This window comes from Pterocles gutturalis, unplaced genomic scaffold (genome assembly GCF_000699245.1).
Source record: "Pterocles gutturalis isolate BGI_N339 unplaced genomic scaffold, ASM69924v1 scaffold79, whole genome shotgun sequence".
Lineage (NCBI taxonomy): Eukaryota > Metazoa > Chordata > Aves > Pterocliformes > Pteroclidae > Pterocles > Pterocles gutturalis.
The window spans coordinates 57,180-72,902 of NW_010135331.1; the positions used below are offsets into that span (position 1 = coordinate 57,180).

The 15,723-nt window shown below is 43.6% G+C and overlaps 1 protein-coding gene across 1 annotated transcript in view; it reads right to left on the reverse strand.

Annotated features, from left to right (window-relative positions):
* CADPS (Ca++-dependent secretion activator) overlaps positions 1-15,723 on the reverse strand; it is a gene marked incomplete at its 5' end in the record, with an annotated part of 138,621 nt that overhangs the window by 49,810 nt on the left and 73,088 nt on the right. The window contains 3 exons of the mRNA XM_010081827.1: positions 820-976; positions 5,066-5,074; positions 6,309-6,415. Coding sequence (XP_010080129.1) covers positions 820-976; positions 5,066-5,074; positions 6,309-6,415 — 273 coding nt within the window. The remainder of the gene's footprint in view (positions 1-819; positions 977-5,065; positions 5,075-6,308; positions 6,416-15,723) is intronic.

Here is a 15,723-nt window from a genome sequence, read left to right on the forward strand (position 1 = left end):
TCTTACTCCAAACAAATAAACAGACAATGAATCTTCTTTTCCATTAATGTCAAACTTACAAATAGATTATTACTGCCTGTGAATAAAATGGGTGTAAGAAATACAGCATGGCAAACATTACGGCTTTAGCAGGTAAGACAATCATTTCTTCTTTGGTCACTCATGACCATGATGCTGGAAATTGTTCTCTGAGGATGGGTCTCTGGCTTTTTTATGTGGTCGAACAAAGGTAACTGAAGCCCTGGTCTGGGACCTAACTGAAGGCAATGCCAGTTCTGCCACCACCCCCTCAAGGGAGCAGTCGGACCACCCGGGAGAGTGCCAAATCCTCACGGGTTCTGATGGCATGGGCACATGTGCTTTGGAGAAGAGCCTTATTTCACAAAGCACAGTTCTGAATTACTCCTGCTTCCATGTACTTTAATATATTCCTCCCTTCAATAAAATCTTTTAAAGCAGGGGCTGTTTCACACCATGTTAAATAAATGCAGTACACACATATAAAACGATACACACATTTAGTGACGGTGAGATAGAGTACCTAATTCTCCGCTTATCAGGCAGCCATTACCAAGAGACTTGAGAAGATGAAGCAAAATAAAAGTTCAACTTCTCACCTTCGACCGAGGCATTTGATTTAAGGGGTGTCTGTGTGCTTTTTTCCAGTGGAAATGGAACAAAATCAAGCTGATGCTAAAAAGAGTCTGCACTGTAAATCTCTACCCATCTCAGTTCTCTGTGCAGTACGGAAAGGCTGAAAGGATTATCAGTAACCTGAGATGCCCACTGAAAAAGAAATTATGAAAATACAATACATACAGTCACTACGGAGGGAATCGTTTAGAAGCTGAAAGAGCGGAAAGCTGTCCCAGGTGTCTGGGGGTTGCACCTCTAACGCAGCATCCATATCCACCGCAAACAGGGACAGGAACGTCTCCGCGTGCTCAACCATTAAGTCTGACCACCAAGCAAAGGCCTTCAGAGTTGGTAGAAAAAAATAATAAAAGAAGAATATTAGTTCTAATAAAGCACAGGGAAAGATGTTAGGCCACGTATCGCAAAAAAAAAAAAAAAAAAAAAAAAAAGTGCATCCCATGGAAACTACCTTTATTGTAAAGAGAACAGTGCTTTAAAGTGCTAGCCTGCACAGACAGTGCTAATCACAGGAATTAGGCACTGCTATTTTAATACAAAGGTTTCTTGTAGAGGATCTATTCAGAGCTCCACCGTAAAGGTATGCAGCTGTAACGTGGCAGAGAAGGTTTCGTCTGTTCAATTTACAATAAATGACTACATTAATCTTTAATTACGTGAATTATCAGAAAAAAAAATCAACTAATTCTTACTCTAAAGTACAGAAATTTGGGAGTTTCCTCACTGTGCTTGTGGTGTGTTTGTCAACAGCTTAGATTTTATCTGGATTCACTACTTTATTTGTCTTGAAAATCTACAAGCCTGAGACATTAAAATCTATCCTAAATCACTCACACTCTCCTTTAGAGATATTTCAAACATCACCAGTACAAGTTATTACAGCACTGTTCATTTTACATGGTCAGCTATACACACCCATAGAAACACACTACCACCTCCAGAATGCTACTGATTAGGAAACTGATTACAAAGCTCTATTATCAACATGCCAAGATTTAAAAAAAAAAATAAAAAAAATCTACAGCAAGCCTAGATTTTCACAGAGGCAGGAAAAAAATATATATCTAAACTTGAAAACCAAAAAGTATCAGTGAAGTAACTCATTCTCATGCACATGGGTCCTTCAAATTCACTGTACGGGCTCTCTGACGTGACATTCACATCATACATGGCTCAGATGTGAATGCTGCAAATGCATGCATGCGTGTTTAGTAATCACTTCTGGCTGGGAACATGCAATAATATGAGAAGTGCTGTCGTTAGGACCATGTGCTGTCATTTTGAAGGGATAGGAAATTACTCAGGGACTTAAAGGACCTAAGAAACAGCTTTCCGGCACTTTGCAAGAAAAAGAAACCTCTAGCACAGGCTCAAGACTGGAGATGAAAGGGAAAAGACTGGGAATAGGTGAATCAGTTTGAAGAGGAATTGCCAGTCAGGGAGGGGGATTTTTTGCAGGTTTTAGCAGACAGGAATAAGCAGAACGGACTTTCAGTTTCTTAGGGGTCAGTTTTGAGTCACTGATGAAGAACTGCACGTGTGGTCCAGCTGCTGGTTCACTTGGCCATGGAGAGGGAGCAGTGCCCCAAAACCAGGGGACTGCCATGGACCCTTGTTAATTCTTCCTGCTTTGGCCTGACTTCTCAGCTGCCAGTGGCATGGGGTCTTTGGGACTATTTCCACTCCTTCATTTCCCCAAAATATAAAGCAGAATGACACCATCCTGCTATTATTCCACGAGTTGATATAAAGCTGGTGTGCAGACATCAGCACATAGGTGGGACGTGGCACTGGGCATTATGTGTTCAGAGCACATCCAAGATGTAAAATAACCAAAATAACCAAATAACACCCAGAGTCATTCCTGTGGAAGAGCCGAAACGGAGGTGAGGGAGCCTGGAGGGCTGAGCACACACGGCAATGCTCCTCCGCTCTTCTTCCCACGTCTGGTGCTGGTGTCCAGCCCAGCATGTGGCTGCACTGGGAGGCATCAAACCGCTGCAAACTCATACAGGAACTGAAAACATCAAGATGCAGGTCTGCTCCTGATGCCTGCTCAAACCTTCTCCCCAAAGTGCAGGTGGGAAACGAGTGGATGCTGAGCCATGGGGCTGCGGAGGGTCCTCTCTAAACTGGTAGTGCTTGCCTGTGCTTTTCAAGGAGGGTGCCGGGGCTGTCCCTGCACTGACACGGTTTCTCTGGCTGTGTTCCTGCCTGCCAAGAGCCTGCCACGCGTCTGCCCATCAGATACTGCCCACAGGTCTGCGGGCAAAGAGCAATCGCTGCAGAGGACCAAAGGCAAGCGGCATTTTGGGGGGAGGGAAAAGAGGGGCAGCCCAAGAATATCTTCTGCAACAAATCCCAACATAAACACTTCAGAGTCCTGCAATAAAAACCTGCTTCCATGAAAAAGGAAACAAAAAAAAAAGCTGTTTTTAAGAGAAATGATAAAGAAAAGCGTGTGATCATTTCTGGAAAAAAAAAATAATGCTCAAACCAGTCACAGTTTCCCTTTTACTGAAAAAGTCAAATTTTAACTTATGTCAGGATCCTCAACCTCCTCCTCCCTAGTCTCGGTGAGTAGGACCTTCCTGCGGCGGGAGCGGTAACACCATACTTTGAAAATCTCCTTCAAGATGGTAATATTGCATTGATTTACCATCTACTTACCTGCTTTGCTCAAAACACAATGTAAAGGGGGGGAAAAAAAGTGTGCTTCTGAGCCAAACACACCTATTATTGTATATTTTACACATGGATACACATGTATATATGTATGACCTCAAGGAGTTAGAATACATATATACATATACACATACGTATACATAGAGAGAGAAAACCCAAGTTTAAAAATAGGTGAATGGCATTGTCTCTGGCATTTGTCATCAGTCATCCGGAGGAACGGAAAGGGAGGCGGGAGAGATGACACAATGACAGAGACCTCCCGCTCTCACAGATTACAGACGTAGGCACACGGTTTCTGCCGCATCTCTGCCTGTGCCGGTTTGCTTCCTTCTTACGGGTGGTAAGACAAACCCAACTGACAAGACGTGGTACTTCTGCTGTAATGTTTTTTGAACATTTTCCATGCTCTGAGTATTATTTTCTGGGTTCTCATTAGGGAGTCTGCCTGGATGTCCATGTGGGGAAAAAAGGGGGGACGTGTTAATTGCAAAAACTGTTGGTTTTCAGTAAATTAAGGCATTTCTTCACTAAGTGGTGCAATTTAATTTGCTACTGAACATCCAAAGTAGATGTAAGAGTCACACTTTGCAGGCCAAACCTCCTCCAGGTGAATGGACAACACGTCAAAAAAAATCACCTGGAATAATTCAGAAAAAAAATGTGCAATACCTCAGCAATTCTCATTGCACAGCGAGAGCATAATGTGGCTACAACACATAATAAAAACCAGTGATAAACCACCCAGCCTCTTCTCTCTCTTCCTTTGGGTGCAATTCAAAGTGTGCTGAGAGCTGGCCAACTGCCTGCACACTGCTGAAATGCCACAGCCACCCTCAGGACAGGGATTCAGTAACGTACCGACAGTGCGCCGGGCTTCTGGAGAGAGATGAATTTCACCCTTCCAGGTCACCGTTCAGAACAAGGGACCAGGATGCCTCCTATCCGTGTTGGCATTAACCTTCTGTCTCTAATCAAAACCTTGTGACACAAAAGATGCTGGAGAACAGTTCTGAGCCTTCCTCCTGGTGAGGATCTCGGCAGCGTGGCTGGCGGAGCGCGACCGGCCCTGCAACCCCCTCCTTCAGAAGTCTACTATTTTCCAAGTAACTCACATTTTAAAAACCTTCCCAGCTGGTTGTACATCCAGCCTGTGCTGGTGATGAGTGGAATAAAACACTCGTTATCCTCGGACAGGTTATCACAGCCCATGCGCAAGCGAGTGCTCTGGAGCACCCCGTTGCTTTTGTACAAAACCAAGTTTATTTCACTCTTCACCCCGTATATTCTCTCTCTACATATAAATACTGTATATCCAGTACAAGGCACATACAGACAAAACCAGAGGAAGACCACTACCGTTCTAGGCACTCGTGTAGTACTTAGTCCATCTCCACCACAGTGTACTAGAGGTTGGGTGAATGCAAAACAACAGAGGTAACAACAGGCTGAGGAGAGAGTCCAGGCAGGTAGGGTTGTGTTGGGATGTAACTGCAGCGCTCGTAAAATATACCCATTGCTACATGCATGGACCAGACTGCTACGCCACATTTACTCTCCTGTGTCAGGCCACCAGCTCCGCAAGCAGCCGACTTGAAGTTGCTGTTACTGGGTTAAAGTTACGGAAGCGAGGGCAACCCGGGTAAAATCCCAGTAGGAAACATGGCACTGAGAGGGCATGCACGAAATATGACAGGAGTGACTCGTTTCATTCGGTTTAGTCACATACCTCTTTCCCCTGCCAGGATCATCCAAGATTGAATGAACAGTAGAAAAACAGGGAGGAAATTTAAATATGCAATCAGGCATTAGTTGGGTGTTGTGGATTGTTGTGTATTATCAATAAGTTAAATTATACTGCAGATTTCATATAAACTGGAATGATTTTTTTAGGTGACTGTGAAATTATTTATCAAACGCTCTTAATGCAAAATATAGTGAGTCTATATATACCGATGGGAAGGAAAAGAGAAAATAGCGAACGAGTGTTACATTGCCTACAGTCATAAACAATAACTGTTCACTCTGAACTTTAAAATGATTAACTTTTCAACACGTATCCAAGAGCACCAGATTTATCAAGAACTCATGGCTCAATCCTGCAAATACTTACACGGGTACACAACGCCCCTTGCTTGGGCAGAAATGTCCCGACGTGCTGAGAGCGGGACTACAACCAGCAATGCCAGCTGCCCCTGGGGTCAAGGGTTCCAGCCTCTTGATTTTCTGGTCTATATTTGACTATGACATGGTTTCAGTGGTTTGACAACATGAATCTTTTCGTTAAAGTGCTTTGAAGACTTAAGAATGGTTATATTATGCCTTAGATAACCCAAATAATGAGTAACAGAGATTAATTCATTCTAGTAATTGAGGCATTCCCCATAAGCCAAGGCAGAAGAGGACAACAGGAAACCAGGTGAATTAATCAGGTGAGTTAATCCCAGGGAGATCCCTGGGAACAACCTGAATGCTCAGAATGGGACAAAAAAAGAATTGTTTGGTTCTGTGTTGGTTTTCCTTGCTCCAGCTCCGGACAGCAGGAGCGGGAAGCTGCTGCAGGGATCCTGCTAGTGCCTTCAGATGGAGGCACAAACACATGACATTTTTTGGAAATATGACCTTCCTGAAAAGTGGACAGGTTTGCTCTCGCATGTAGTCAGTGGTGAATATATTTAGCCAGATTCGGCTCCGGCTGGTGCTGTATGAAAAGCTGCAGACTGGCGTAGAGGAGAGCAGAACTTAATTAATTCCTCCTTTATCCCTCCCTCCCTCTGCAAAAGCCATCTCCCTGAACTGCACGTTGCCTTCATCACACTCCAGCACCATTATTTAAGAATACCTTTGGCTTTTAAAGAGGATAACCCAGCAGCAGTTGGGAAGACATCACACAAATATACAAAGCGTCCAGCAAGGCACCGGAGCCTGCGGAAGACCTGGGGGACATGACCTCGCCGGGCGCCGCTGCTCACCTCCGCATGGTGTTCTTCGTTTTGCTGTAGGACTTCAATTACCAGTTCTGCCAGACGTATTGTATCTTCTAACTTTTTAGCTGGTGTGACTAACCGGCCTACATTCTCTGTAGTACAAGAACTCGAGTTAAAAGGGAGGCAGAATGAAAAGCTAGATCTACAGTAAGTTATTTTAGAGGTTTTAAAAAAAAATCCCATAATATTCTACAGCTTTAAAGATCTTTTCATGCATATGTTAAATGCTTATATAATTAGTACTGAGCAAACCAGAAAGCCACATTCGTTATTATACTATGAAAATACAGTGCTCCAGCTCCAAATTTCACAATACCGTCAGAGTTCTTTTGCTTTATGGTTGCACTTTATTAGCTCAACTAAGAACATCGCATTCCCTAAAGACAGCATCTGGCCCCTAATACACGCACAATATGTATCCTTCAACGTAGATGATGCTATTATAGAAATCACATCTATATTATTTTAAAATTCTTTGAAGAAGATCAATTCAAACAAATCTGTCTGCACTTTTAATAAATTGTCAGATTTGAGCAATTTAAATGTCACCTGCTACTGAAAGCAAAAATTGCAGGTCTGCCTTGCTCCAGGATTTAACTCCACAAGGGTCAAGGAGTTACGCATGCTGGAGGGAGTGGAAAGTGGTAAATCCCACTGGGCATTCATAGGTAAGATTTATATGGGAAAAGAGATGCAACTTTACAGCAAAAACCCTGCAAACAAACCAAAGAGTTTAAATCCTGGAGCTTGGTGTTTAGCCATGTTGAGCTATTTTGCAGCGTTCTCTGAAGACTTTTAAAAATAATTATATTTTTCTAGGTAATTTATCTTATTAATAACATGTTAAAGATCCGAGGTGCTAACAAGCTGGAACATTTAGAGTATTGCACTAGAAATAATATAGAGAAAAATAAAATAATCACATTTTCATGGAATGACAATTTCTGCAGAGCTGGCTGCGTGCAACCCAGGAGGTTTCTTTCTATGAGCTGACACCAGGGCTCCCTTCCCTGAGGAGTGCAAAATCTCCCTGTGATGGTCACCCTGAGGAGAAGCAGAACAGGAGACCTGCTGCCTGGGGACCCACCTACACTGTATCGAACCACAGAGGTGTCCCTCTGCTTAGGGACCAGTGCCAGTCCCAGTTCTCTAGTGCAGCCAGGGTGATGTGCTTTGGTAGCTACACCCGCCAATTCCTACCTCTGCACTGACGTATATTTTGGCCTCTCCATGATATCACAGCTGGAGACTTCATAAATGGGTGAAATACCAAAAAACCCCAAACCAAACAGCCAAATCGATCTGCTGCAATTAGCAGCGTACAACAGACCGTATGTGCCCAGCACAGCAAATCGCTGGCAGTGCACACACCGAAGCGCTGTTACCAGCAGCCACCCTGGGATTTCCAAAGGATGCCAAGGTGCTGGCTGGGCATCTTGCTCCAGCCTTCTGCACGCACCAGCTTTTCGCTACTGTTTTGCTTTTCTCTGCTGATCAGACAGAAACGGGTGGTGGCACCCAGGCCGGCCAGCGCTCTGCTCTGTGGCTCAACGGGGGGAGAGATCGCTGCCCTGCTGAAAGCTTGGGGACCTTCCAGGACTTCATTCCCCCCTCAGCATCTTGCCTGCTCCTAGTTTTCCCTGAACGCCTGTTTCCAGGTAACAAATTTCCCATGAAAAGGAAAGCCATATTTTTCGGAACGGTCACATTTGGGTGGTCGAGCGAGGGGTACACGGGCTGGTCTTCAGGAGTTCAGCAGCTCGCTCAGCCGAAATCTGCCACGGCAGGTGCTTGGCTCGGCTGGGAGATGCAACGTGGTAAAGCACCACACAAACAAACTCTACTCTTTTGCTGATTTATGCCACAGACAGAGGCCTTGGGGGTTTCTTCTCCAGTTTCCCATTCATTTCTTGTACCACTGGAAGCAGTAAAAATAACCAGGTTCTCCTTAATATAATTTATTGGGCAAATACTGAAATTGGAGAGCTGCTGGTTAACTCATTCTTTCTCCTATTCAATCCAGCACCTCACTGGCTACAAGAAGAAACCTCTTCCTTTTGTGCAAAAGGAGCTCAAGGCCATGTTCCTTAGTAAGCTCCGGTTGTTTCTGCACCTCCAGAGCCAAGGGGAGGCTCTTCCATTGATCAGAGCAGCGTCAGGCCCATTCTCATTTGCAACACTGATCTGCTCTCAAATACAACTAAAAGACAAAAGTGTTAATAAGAACAACTGCTCAGAGATGCTGTCTTTAAAGAAAATATTGATGCTTATACAACTTTGGCAGCCAGCAGATGTCAATCTTAATTTTTTTTCTTCTTATTTTAAATATTTCCCTGGTTAAGTTACTATACATCAGAATATTCTGCTAAGATAGCTGGAGCACTGACAGTTACATGAAACGTATACGATATACTTATCAAACATTTCATCCAACATCATGTAAAGCTCATACATATTTATAGTTTTCATGCAAAATGTTATGCAACAACAATGTTATTTTGTGCTGACGTTGATATTTGAAAATGTTGCATATGTCAGACATTGCTAGACAAAAAAATGTGGACATTTTGAAATAAATGCTACCTCTAAATCGCTAAAACCTACCACATCGCGCTAGGTATTGCTGCATACGAGAACTAGCTTTCTACTACTACACAAGCAACTGCTAGACTAGAAAACCACTGAGTAAAAGGAAGGAAGACTATTACAGTACTTGGCGGCTGTTTGGCCATGCCTTTGAGCATATGATTTATCATGTTAGTCTGCGTTTGAGGAGATGATGGTGGCCCAGCCGGTGGCTTAGGCTTGGGCGGACGGGCTGCTTGTGCATGACGGAGAGAGACGCCAAAAGCAAAGAGACATTTAAATGACTTCAGAAACAGTGACAAAAAGATGGAAACTTCGAAAGGAACATAAGCAGAAATGATCAAATACAAATGGAATAAGCTGCTGGGTTTTTGCTTATCGGTACTTGAAGTATTACATGGTAATGACACCATTTGACAACACATATTCTAGAAGTCAGCGGGTTCTAACATCCTACGGTACCGTGCAATCAGAAAACTAAAAATTCAATGCAAGTATGAAACTGCACTTCATGCAGCCACGTGAGGAAACTGCAATAGGGTAATTCAGTTAAAACTCTGTAATTCAGAAGAGGTGAGCTAAAAAAGATGACTTTAAGTCAGCACCCCAATGCTTAGGTACATTTAGCAATAGAATAATGAGCCATAGGAATTAATTGCTTTGCAAATATCAATTACACATTTTAGAATTAAACATCACTGTTGGTTAAAAGGAGCTATAAAATATTCTTGTGCAATTTAAACATGTAAAAAAATCTGTCACTTAAAAATGTGTGGTTCCTGATCGTTTCCAGCTCATTTAATTATTTTCAACTTGGAATTCTAGTGGCTTTTATATTCTGGGTTGAATCATATATAAAAACTTGCCAGCTCTATCAAATATGTTACTTGCTATTCCAAATGTTAGAATACTGCAATCAGGACTTGACCCATCTGTCATATAGTTTACAATATCAGCATAGGAAAAATTCAAAGAAAATAGCCTTTCCTTTTACATACACTCAGAGAATAAATTATGTACTGTGAATATGTTAACACAATAGTTTCCATTCCATTTAATAACAGTTTTTAGCAGCATTGTGACTATTTTTAATGATGCCATTTGCAAGGAATCTGGCATATTTATCTGGACATTCTATTGCCAAAAGTCCTTGCCATTTTGCTTGCATTTTCCAGTGGGGGAAAAAAAAAATCGGTTGGCTTGTGCAAAGTAGATTTCTGATTGCTTTTTAATTCTCACAGAATTATAACACTTATCAAAGTATAATAACGACTATTTGAGTAAACTGTTAGTTCAAGATTATGAGTTAGGTTTGTTCCCCTCTCCATACATAAATATACATACGTACATCAACACACATACAATGTGCACGTGCACGCACACACATATGCACACACACACACAGATTTTTAGTCTTTTAAGCTGTGTAATGATTTAAATCAGACTCTCAGATTCAAGCTACTGGTTTCTGCGGTTTTTTTGTTGTTGTTTTCTGATAACAGGAAAAGCAAATCTATTTGTTCATCTCTGGAGTCATCCTGATCCTTGTTCAATGTTTACCAAGGGTGGCTTTGTCCCCAGAAACAAACCTGTCAGCCTCAAGTGACAAAAATAACTGCTTTTTGGGCATTGGCCTAATGACTTGCACTCTAATTTAAAACATAAGCAAGAATTCAATTTGGCTACTCAATGATGGCTCCTGAGCTCAACATGTAAATGTAGGAAGAATATTTTACTGCCCATCGCTATGCAGAGCAGTTTGTGCCATGGTCCTCGCGTGGGAAGGGACCGTAGGGAGAGGGGACTGCACATCTCCTCCCATCCGCACCTGGCAACCGCGTGGTGGGAAGCCCTCGCCACCCAGGTGAGTCCGTTGGGCTCCAAAGGTGGGAGAGTCAAAGAGAGAGAGTTCAAAGTGTCAAAGCCTGGGGAAAATCACATCCCAGGATTGCATCCCACCGTGACTCTCAGCACCCTTAAATATGAGTCCAGCCCCCTCATTGCCAAAGCAACCCACTGAAAAACTGACTGCAACATCCAGACCCCGTTGTGTCAGATAGGTCTGACTTGTGCAAATGATTTCTATCCTAGGGAAAAGTCATTCGCAGAGGAGGAAGAGGCAAGAGATGCAGCAGCACCGGGACTTCCCGAATTGCTGGTGCAGCGTGCACAGAACAGCTTGGAGGAGGCTCCCGCTGTGCAGCTCTCAGTGCACTGCCCCGGGGTGGCTTTCGCTTCTCGGGGAGACCTGTGACAGACCCCCCCTGCGCCTTACTCCTGCTCCTGGCATCTCCCCACCGCCACTGGCTCTTGCAAACAAGCTTCCCCAAGGGATTACAGCAGGTTCAGCAACATTGATGTCATTCTGATCTGGCCCAACCTGCACAAATATTCAGCTCTTTTGTTCATTTAAATTTTTCAGAACCAAATCCAGGGCTCGTGCGCAAGGGCTGCAAAACCACCTGGAACTGAAGGAGAGGAGAGAAAGAGCTCTCTCCCTTCCTCAGGGCACAGAACACCTCGTGAGCCCTGACCCACACTTTTCTTTGTTGCCTCTTCATAGCAACAAAATTTAGAAGATTAAGGTCTGGCTAAGGAAAGTGATTAATTTCATCTGTGAATTTAAACACAAATGGGGCTGTGATAGCAATGCCCTGCGAGGTGCTGGAGTTTACGCACGTCTGTGGGTCCAGCTCTCGGAGATGGTATGTGGGGTCCCTTTCACGGGGTGTCTTGGCTCCTGCTCGGAGCGAGGAGATGGTAATGCTGGATGGGTTTTACGGCATTTGCCAGAGATCAGCTGCAGCCTGTGCGGCAGGTTTTGTTTCACTTTGGCTTTTCTTCCTTCCCTCCCTGTCCTTTTCCTCTCTAATCCCTCGCCACAGCCAGTTTAGCATCGGAAATGCTCTGGTATTCACTGCTCACATTGTGTCAAACAGGGACAATTTAAACACCTCCAGCACTGCAATCTGAGGCAGGAGCAGCTTCTTCCTTCCTAACAACCTGACAAAGTGCAGTCCTGGGCAAACTTCTGCCAAAGGTTTTTATGCTTCCGCATGATACTTGCAAATAAAATACTTGCAGAAACTCAAATTACTTGGCAAATTCTGGGGCTGTGCTTGCAATAATCTTTAGCCTGCAATGAATATAACAGGTACATTAAAAAGTCTGTGCTATTTTGGGTATGTATATCGTATACAATGCAGTGTGTGTGACTCTTCACGAACTGGAAGATCTTCAAACTACAGATTTCTCACTCAGCATCATGATTTCTGCTAGATGGGCTACTAGCACATCAGCAACAGTGAGAATTAGACTTGCAATAGGACAAGACTACTGTTGACTTTCTGTATTTTTTAAAAAACATAGCCACTGACTCCATGGTTTCCTTGTAAAAATTAAAAATATATAAACCCTGCCAAAGGCTTTGGTATATAAGTGTTATTACGTGTGTGTTCATTTGCAAGCCAATCATGACAATGATAAAGAGAGCTGCTGCTCTCAAGATAACTATAGAGAATAATGGACTTAGCCTGAGGACGAGGCAAAGCAGTCTTTTATTATATTCGTGAAATGAATTTGCATGTATCTGAAAGCGATTTCAGTGATGATATAATTTTTTCTTTCAAAATAAGATATATTATCTTAAAAGAAAAATTCCTAGAAATATTTTTTTTCCACCTCAGGAAGAGACTCTAATTCAGCTCTCAAAACTCAGCAAACTGGGAAGAGAACTGATCTCCTGACTTTCTGATGGTTATTCAGCCTAGGGAGGAATTTTTGCATCTCTGACTTCTATCTCGTGCCTCAGGCAGCAAATTGCTCTGCAGTTGGTATGAGACTTGTAGAAAGATAATGGCACAACGCAGATCTTTGTGATTTCTGAAGTTCTTGTAATAACTCTGACACTGCTTCAAACACTGCCTTTGAAAGTGCAAGAGGACATCTCCAAAGCTGCATAAGAATTCTTCGTTCGTTAAACACAGCCGAATGCCATTTCAAGGAAGGAACGAAATAAAGCAGCAGTTCAGCAGCACACAAATACAGGTTGTAGTTATGCCCGAGTTGAAGTGTGTGATTTATTAACGACTTCAGTCTCCACTCCCACTTACAAAGACTGATGTTTCCATACATTTTGCATCCATATTTATTTGGGGAATGCTTTTTTTTTTTTTTAAGCTTTGTGGTTTATCACAAATGCTGGGAGTGATAGCCTAGCAGCGCCTGGGCTGACAAACCCCGCAGGACCTCTCCTTCTCCTGGACCAGGTTAATCGTCAGGCAGCTCAGCCCCTCGTACTTCAGCACGCTCGCTGAGAGTTACGGATACGTGCACACAGGCTCCCAGGCTGAGATCCAGAAACTGGGAAGGCGAGTGACGTAAAGTGAGCATGGGGACTGTGACAAGGGCCAGTATGAACGCCTTGAAAAATACCACCGCTTCTTAACAACCTGCTGTACTGCTCGAATCAAAACCCAACCTCTTCTGCACCCACGTCCTCGGCTGGGGACGCGTTCCATCCCTACTGGGGTGAGCACTGCGTGCAAGATGCTCCACGGCCGCCGCCAGCTGAGGCTGACACAGCCAAAGCTGCCGCACTCGGTCCCTGTCCTGCGCGTGTCCCCGGGTCCCCAGCCTGATGCAGGCACCTGAGGGCTGTCTGCCTTTGCAGGAGCCCCGTAGGAGCCCCTCACTGCTCTGTGGGCAGCCCTGACCCCTGCTCTGACTGGGTTTGGGCTCTGCACCCACCCTGGCACCACCGCTGAGTGTGTTTTTGAGGGAAGCCAGGCTTCCCCGCCAGCCTGGCCGGGAGGAGGATGGTGCACGCCAGCGGTGCAATGCAGCTCAGCCCGATGCTGCGCCTCCGGAGCCTGGCTGCCCTGGACAGGGGCTGGGGAGGTGGCCGGACAAGTAAAAAGCTGGTATTTTTGGATATCCTAAGAGTAGCCTATTTCCCTTGGTGACAGAGCAATAGGACTTCAGCAGGTCCATCTGCTCTGCAGACTCTTTCCACTTGCAGCCTCTGCTGCCTGGGCATCGCGCAGCGAGGCGAGAGCTGCCTCCAGCCCCACGTCCACTTTCCATCTCTGCGCATCAGCTCAGCAGTGCCACGAGAAGCCTCTCTTTACAGAGACCAAAACCAAATCACAATAGGAGAAATATTCAGTCTGAAAACTAAAAAAAAAAAAAAAAAAAAAGCCTTCTACTAAAGACAATTAATTGCCAAACTGACGACTATCACCTGGGCCGGCACCAGCTCTAAAGCTGCCTGGACCCAACTCCAGCAGTGCAAAGTGTTGTGTTCATGGGCTCCCCCAGTGTCACAGCACTTCAACACACTTCCCAAATCCTGTGCTTAACGAATGGAGAAGTTACTCTTTTCTAAAGGAGCACTGGATTCCCAACTTACATAAATAAGCAGATGAACACTTATTAAAAGGTTGCACTTATTAATCTGAGTGTTAGTAATTTTGTCTGATTAATAATTAAAGCAAGTCATTCATCTTTAATTGTTTTAGCGCAGTGTTCTGTTTAATGTTCTATTTCAAATCAATATTTTAAAGCAAGGCAAGAGACTACATACTTTTCAGGAGAAAGGACATCTAAGGGTGACATTTGTGTATTTAAGAAGTTGTTTTCAGTATCTTATTTTTATTCTTGCTTCTGGCAAAATAAATAAAAAGTCAGGCCAAACCCCTAGTCACTTTTGACTCCACTTAGGCTGAGAAACTGGTTTCAAGTTGAGTCCTGCTGACCTTGCCTGAAAATTTTTCATTTAAGACAATGGGAGATTTGTGGGCACAAAGCAGCAAAGCTGCAACTCCCTGCATCCTTTCACTCGCTCCAAGCATCGAGAAGAAGCAGTTTTTATTTTAAACGAGCTGGGCCATAGAAACATCCTTCTGAATTCCTAAACTGTAAACACGTGACGAGCCGCTGCCAGCAAGTGTGATGCTCGGTGCATTTATTGTGCTTCATGCACAACAGCCTGCGCTCAGTTTAATCCACTGTGGTTAGTGGTAATAACTGGAATTGTTCTATTTGCTGTTGCTTATTTGCACCGTTTATAGCTGTAAGGAAAAACTATTCTCCATTTTCTAAATATTTATTGCTATTGAAAATTAATTTTACTGTCACGCCATAGCTCTAGATCCTGGGCCAAATGAGAGCTGCGGAGGCCTGGGGAAGCCAGGGCAGAACCTGCCCCAGGCTCTTGTGCTGCTTTTTAAAAGCAATTTCCCTTCACAAACAGAGCTAAAACCAACCTACTCCTTTTTTTTTTTTTTCTTTTTTCTTTTTTTTTTTTTTTTTTTTTTTTTTTTTTTTTTTTTTTTTTTTTCTTTTCCCCTTCCACAAAACAGAACAAACTACTCACAAAAAGAAATGAACAGTTCAGGTTTCAAGGACTTTTGAACTAGGACTCTGGGATACAACAGAAACGAGACCAGGGGCTGCAGAGCTCCTCCATCCCTTCCGAAGAGACGGGCACTCGAGCTGCACCTTTGCCTTGTTACATGTCACCACAGGTCATAAACGAGAGACAAACATGACTTCTGTCCCACCGGATCGTTTGTTACACATTAACAAAAAAAATAGAAAATAAATAAATAAACAAAAAAACCCAGTCCTCCCATCAGGGCATAAAACAGAAGGTATGAAAACCAAAAATGAACATTAGTTTAGTTATAAATGTGCTTGTTAGGTGTGTTAAATTAATGGCCAAATCACCAACATTTTTTCACCCCAAATGAGTTGCAGTTCTTTTGGAAAATAAGAAACTTTCTCTTTACAAAGGCTAGATTCTCCTCTATAA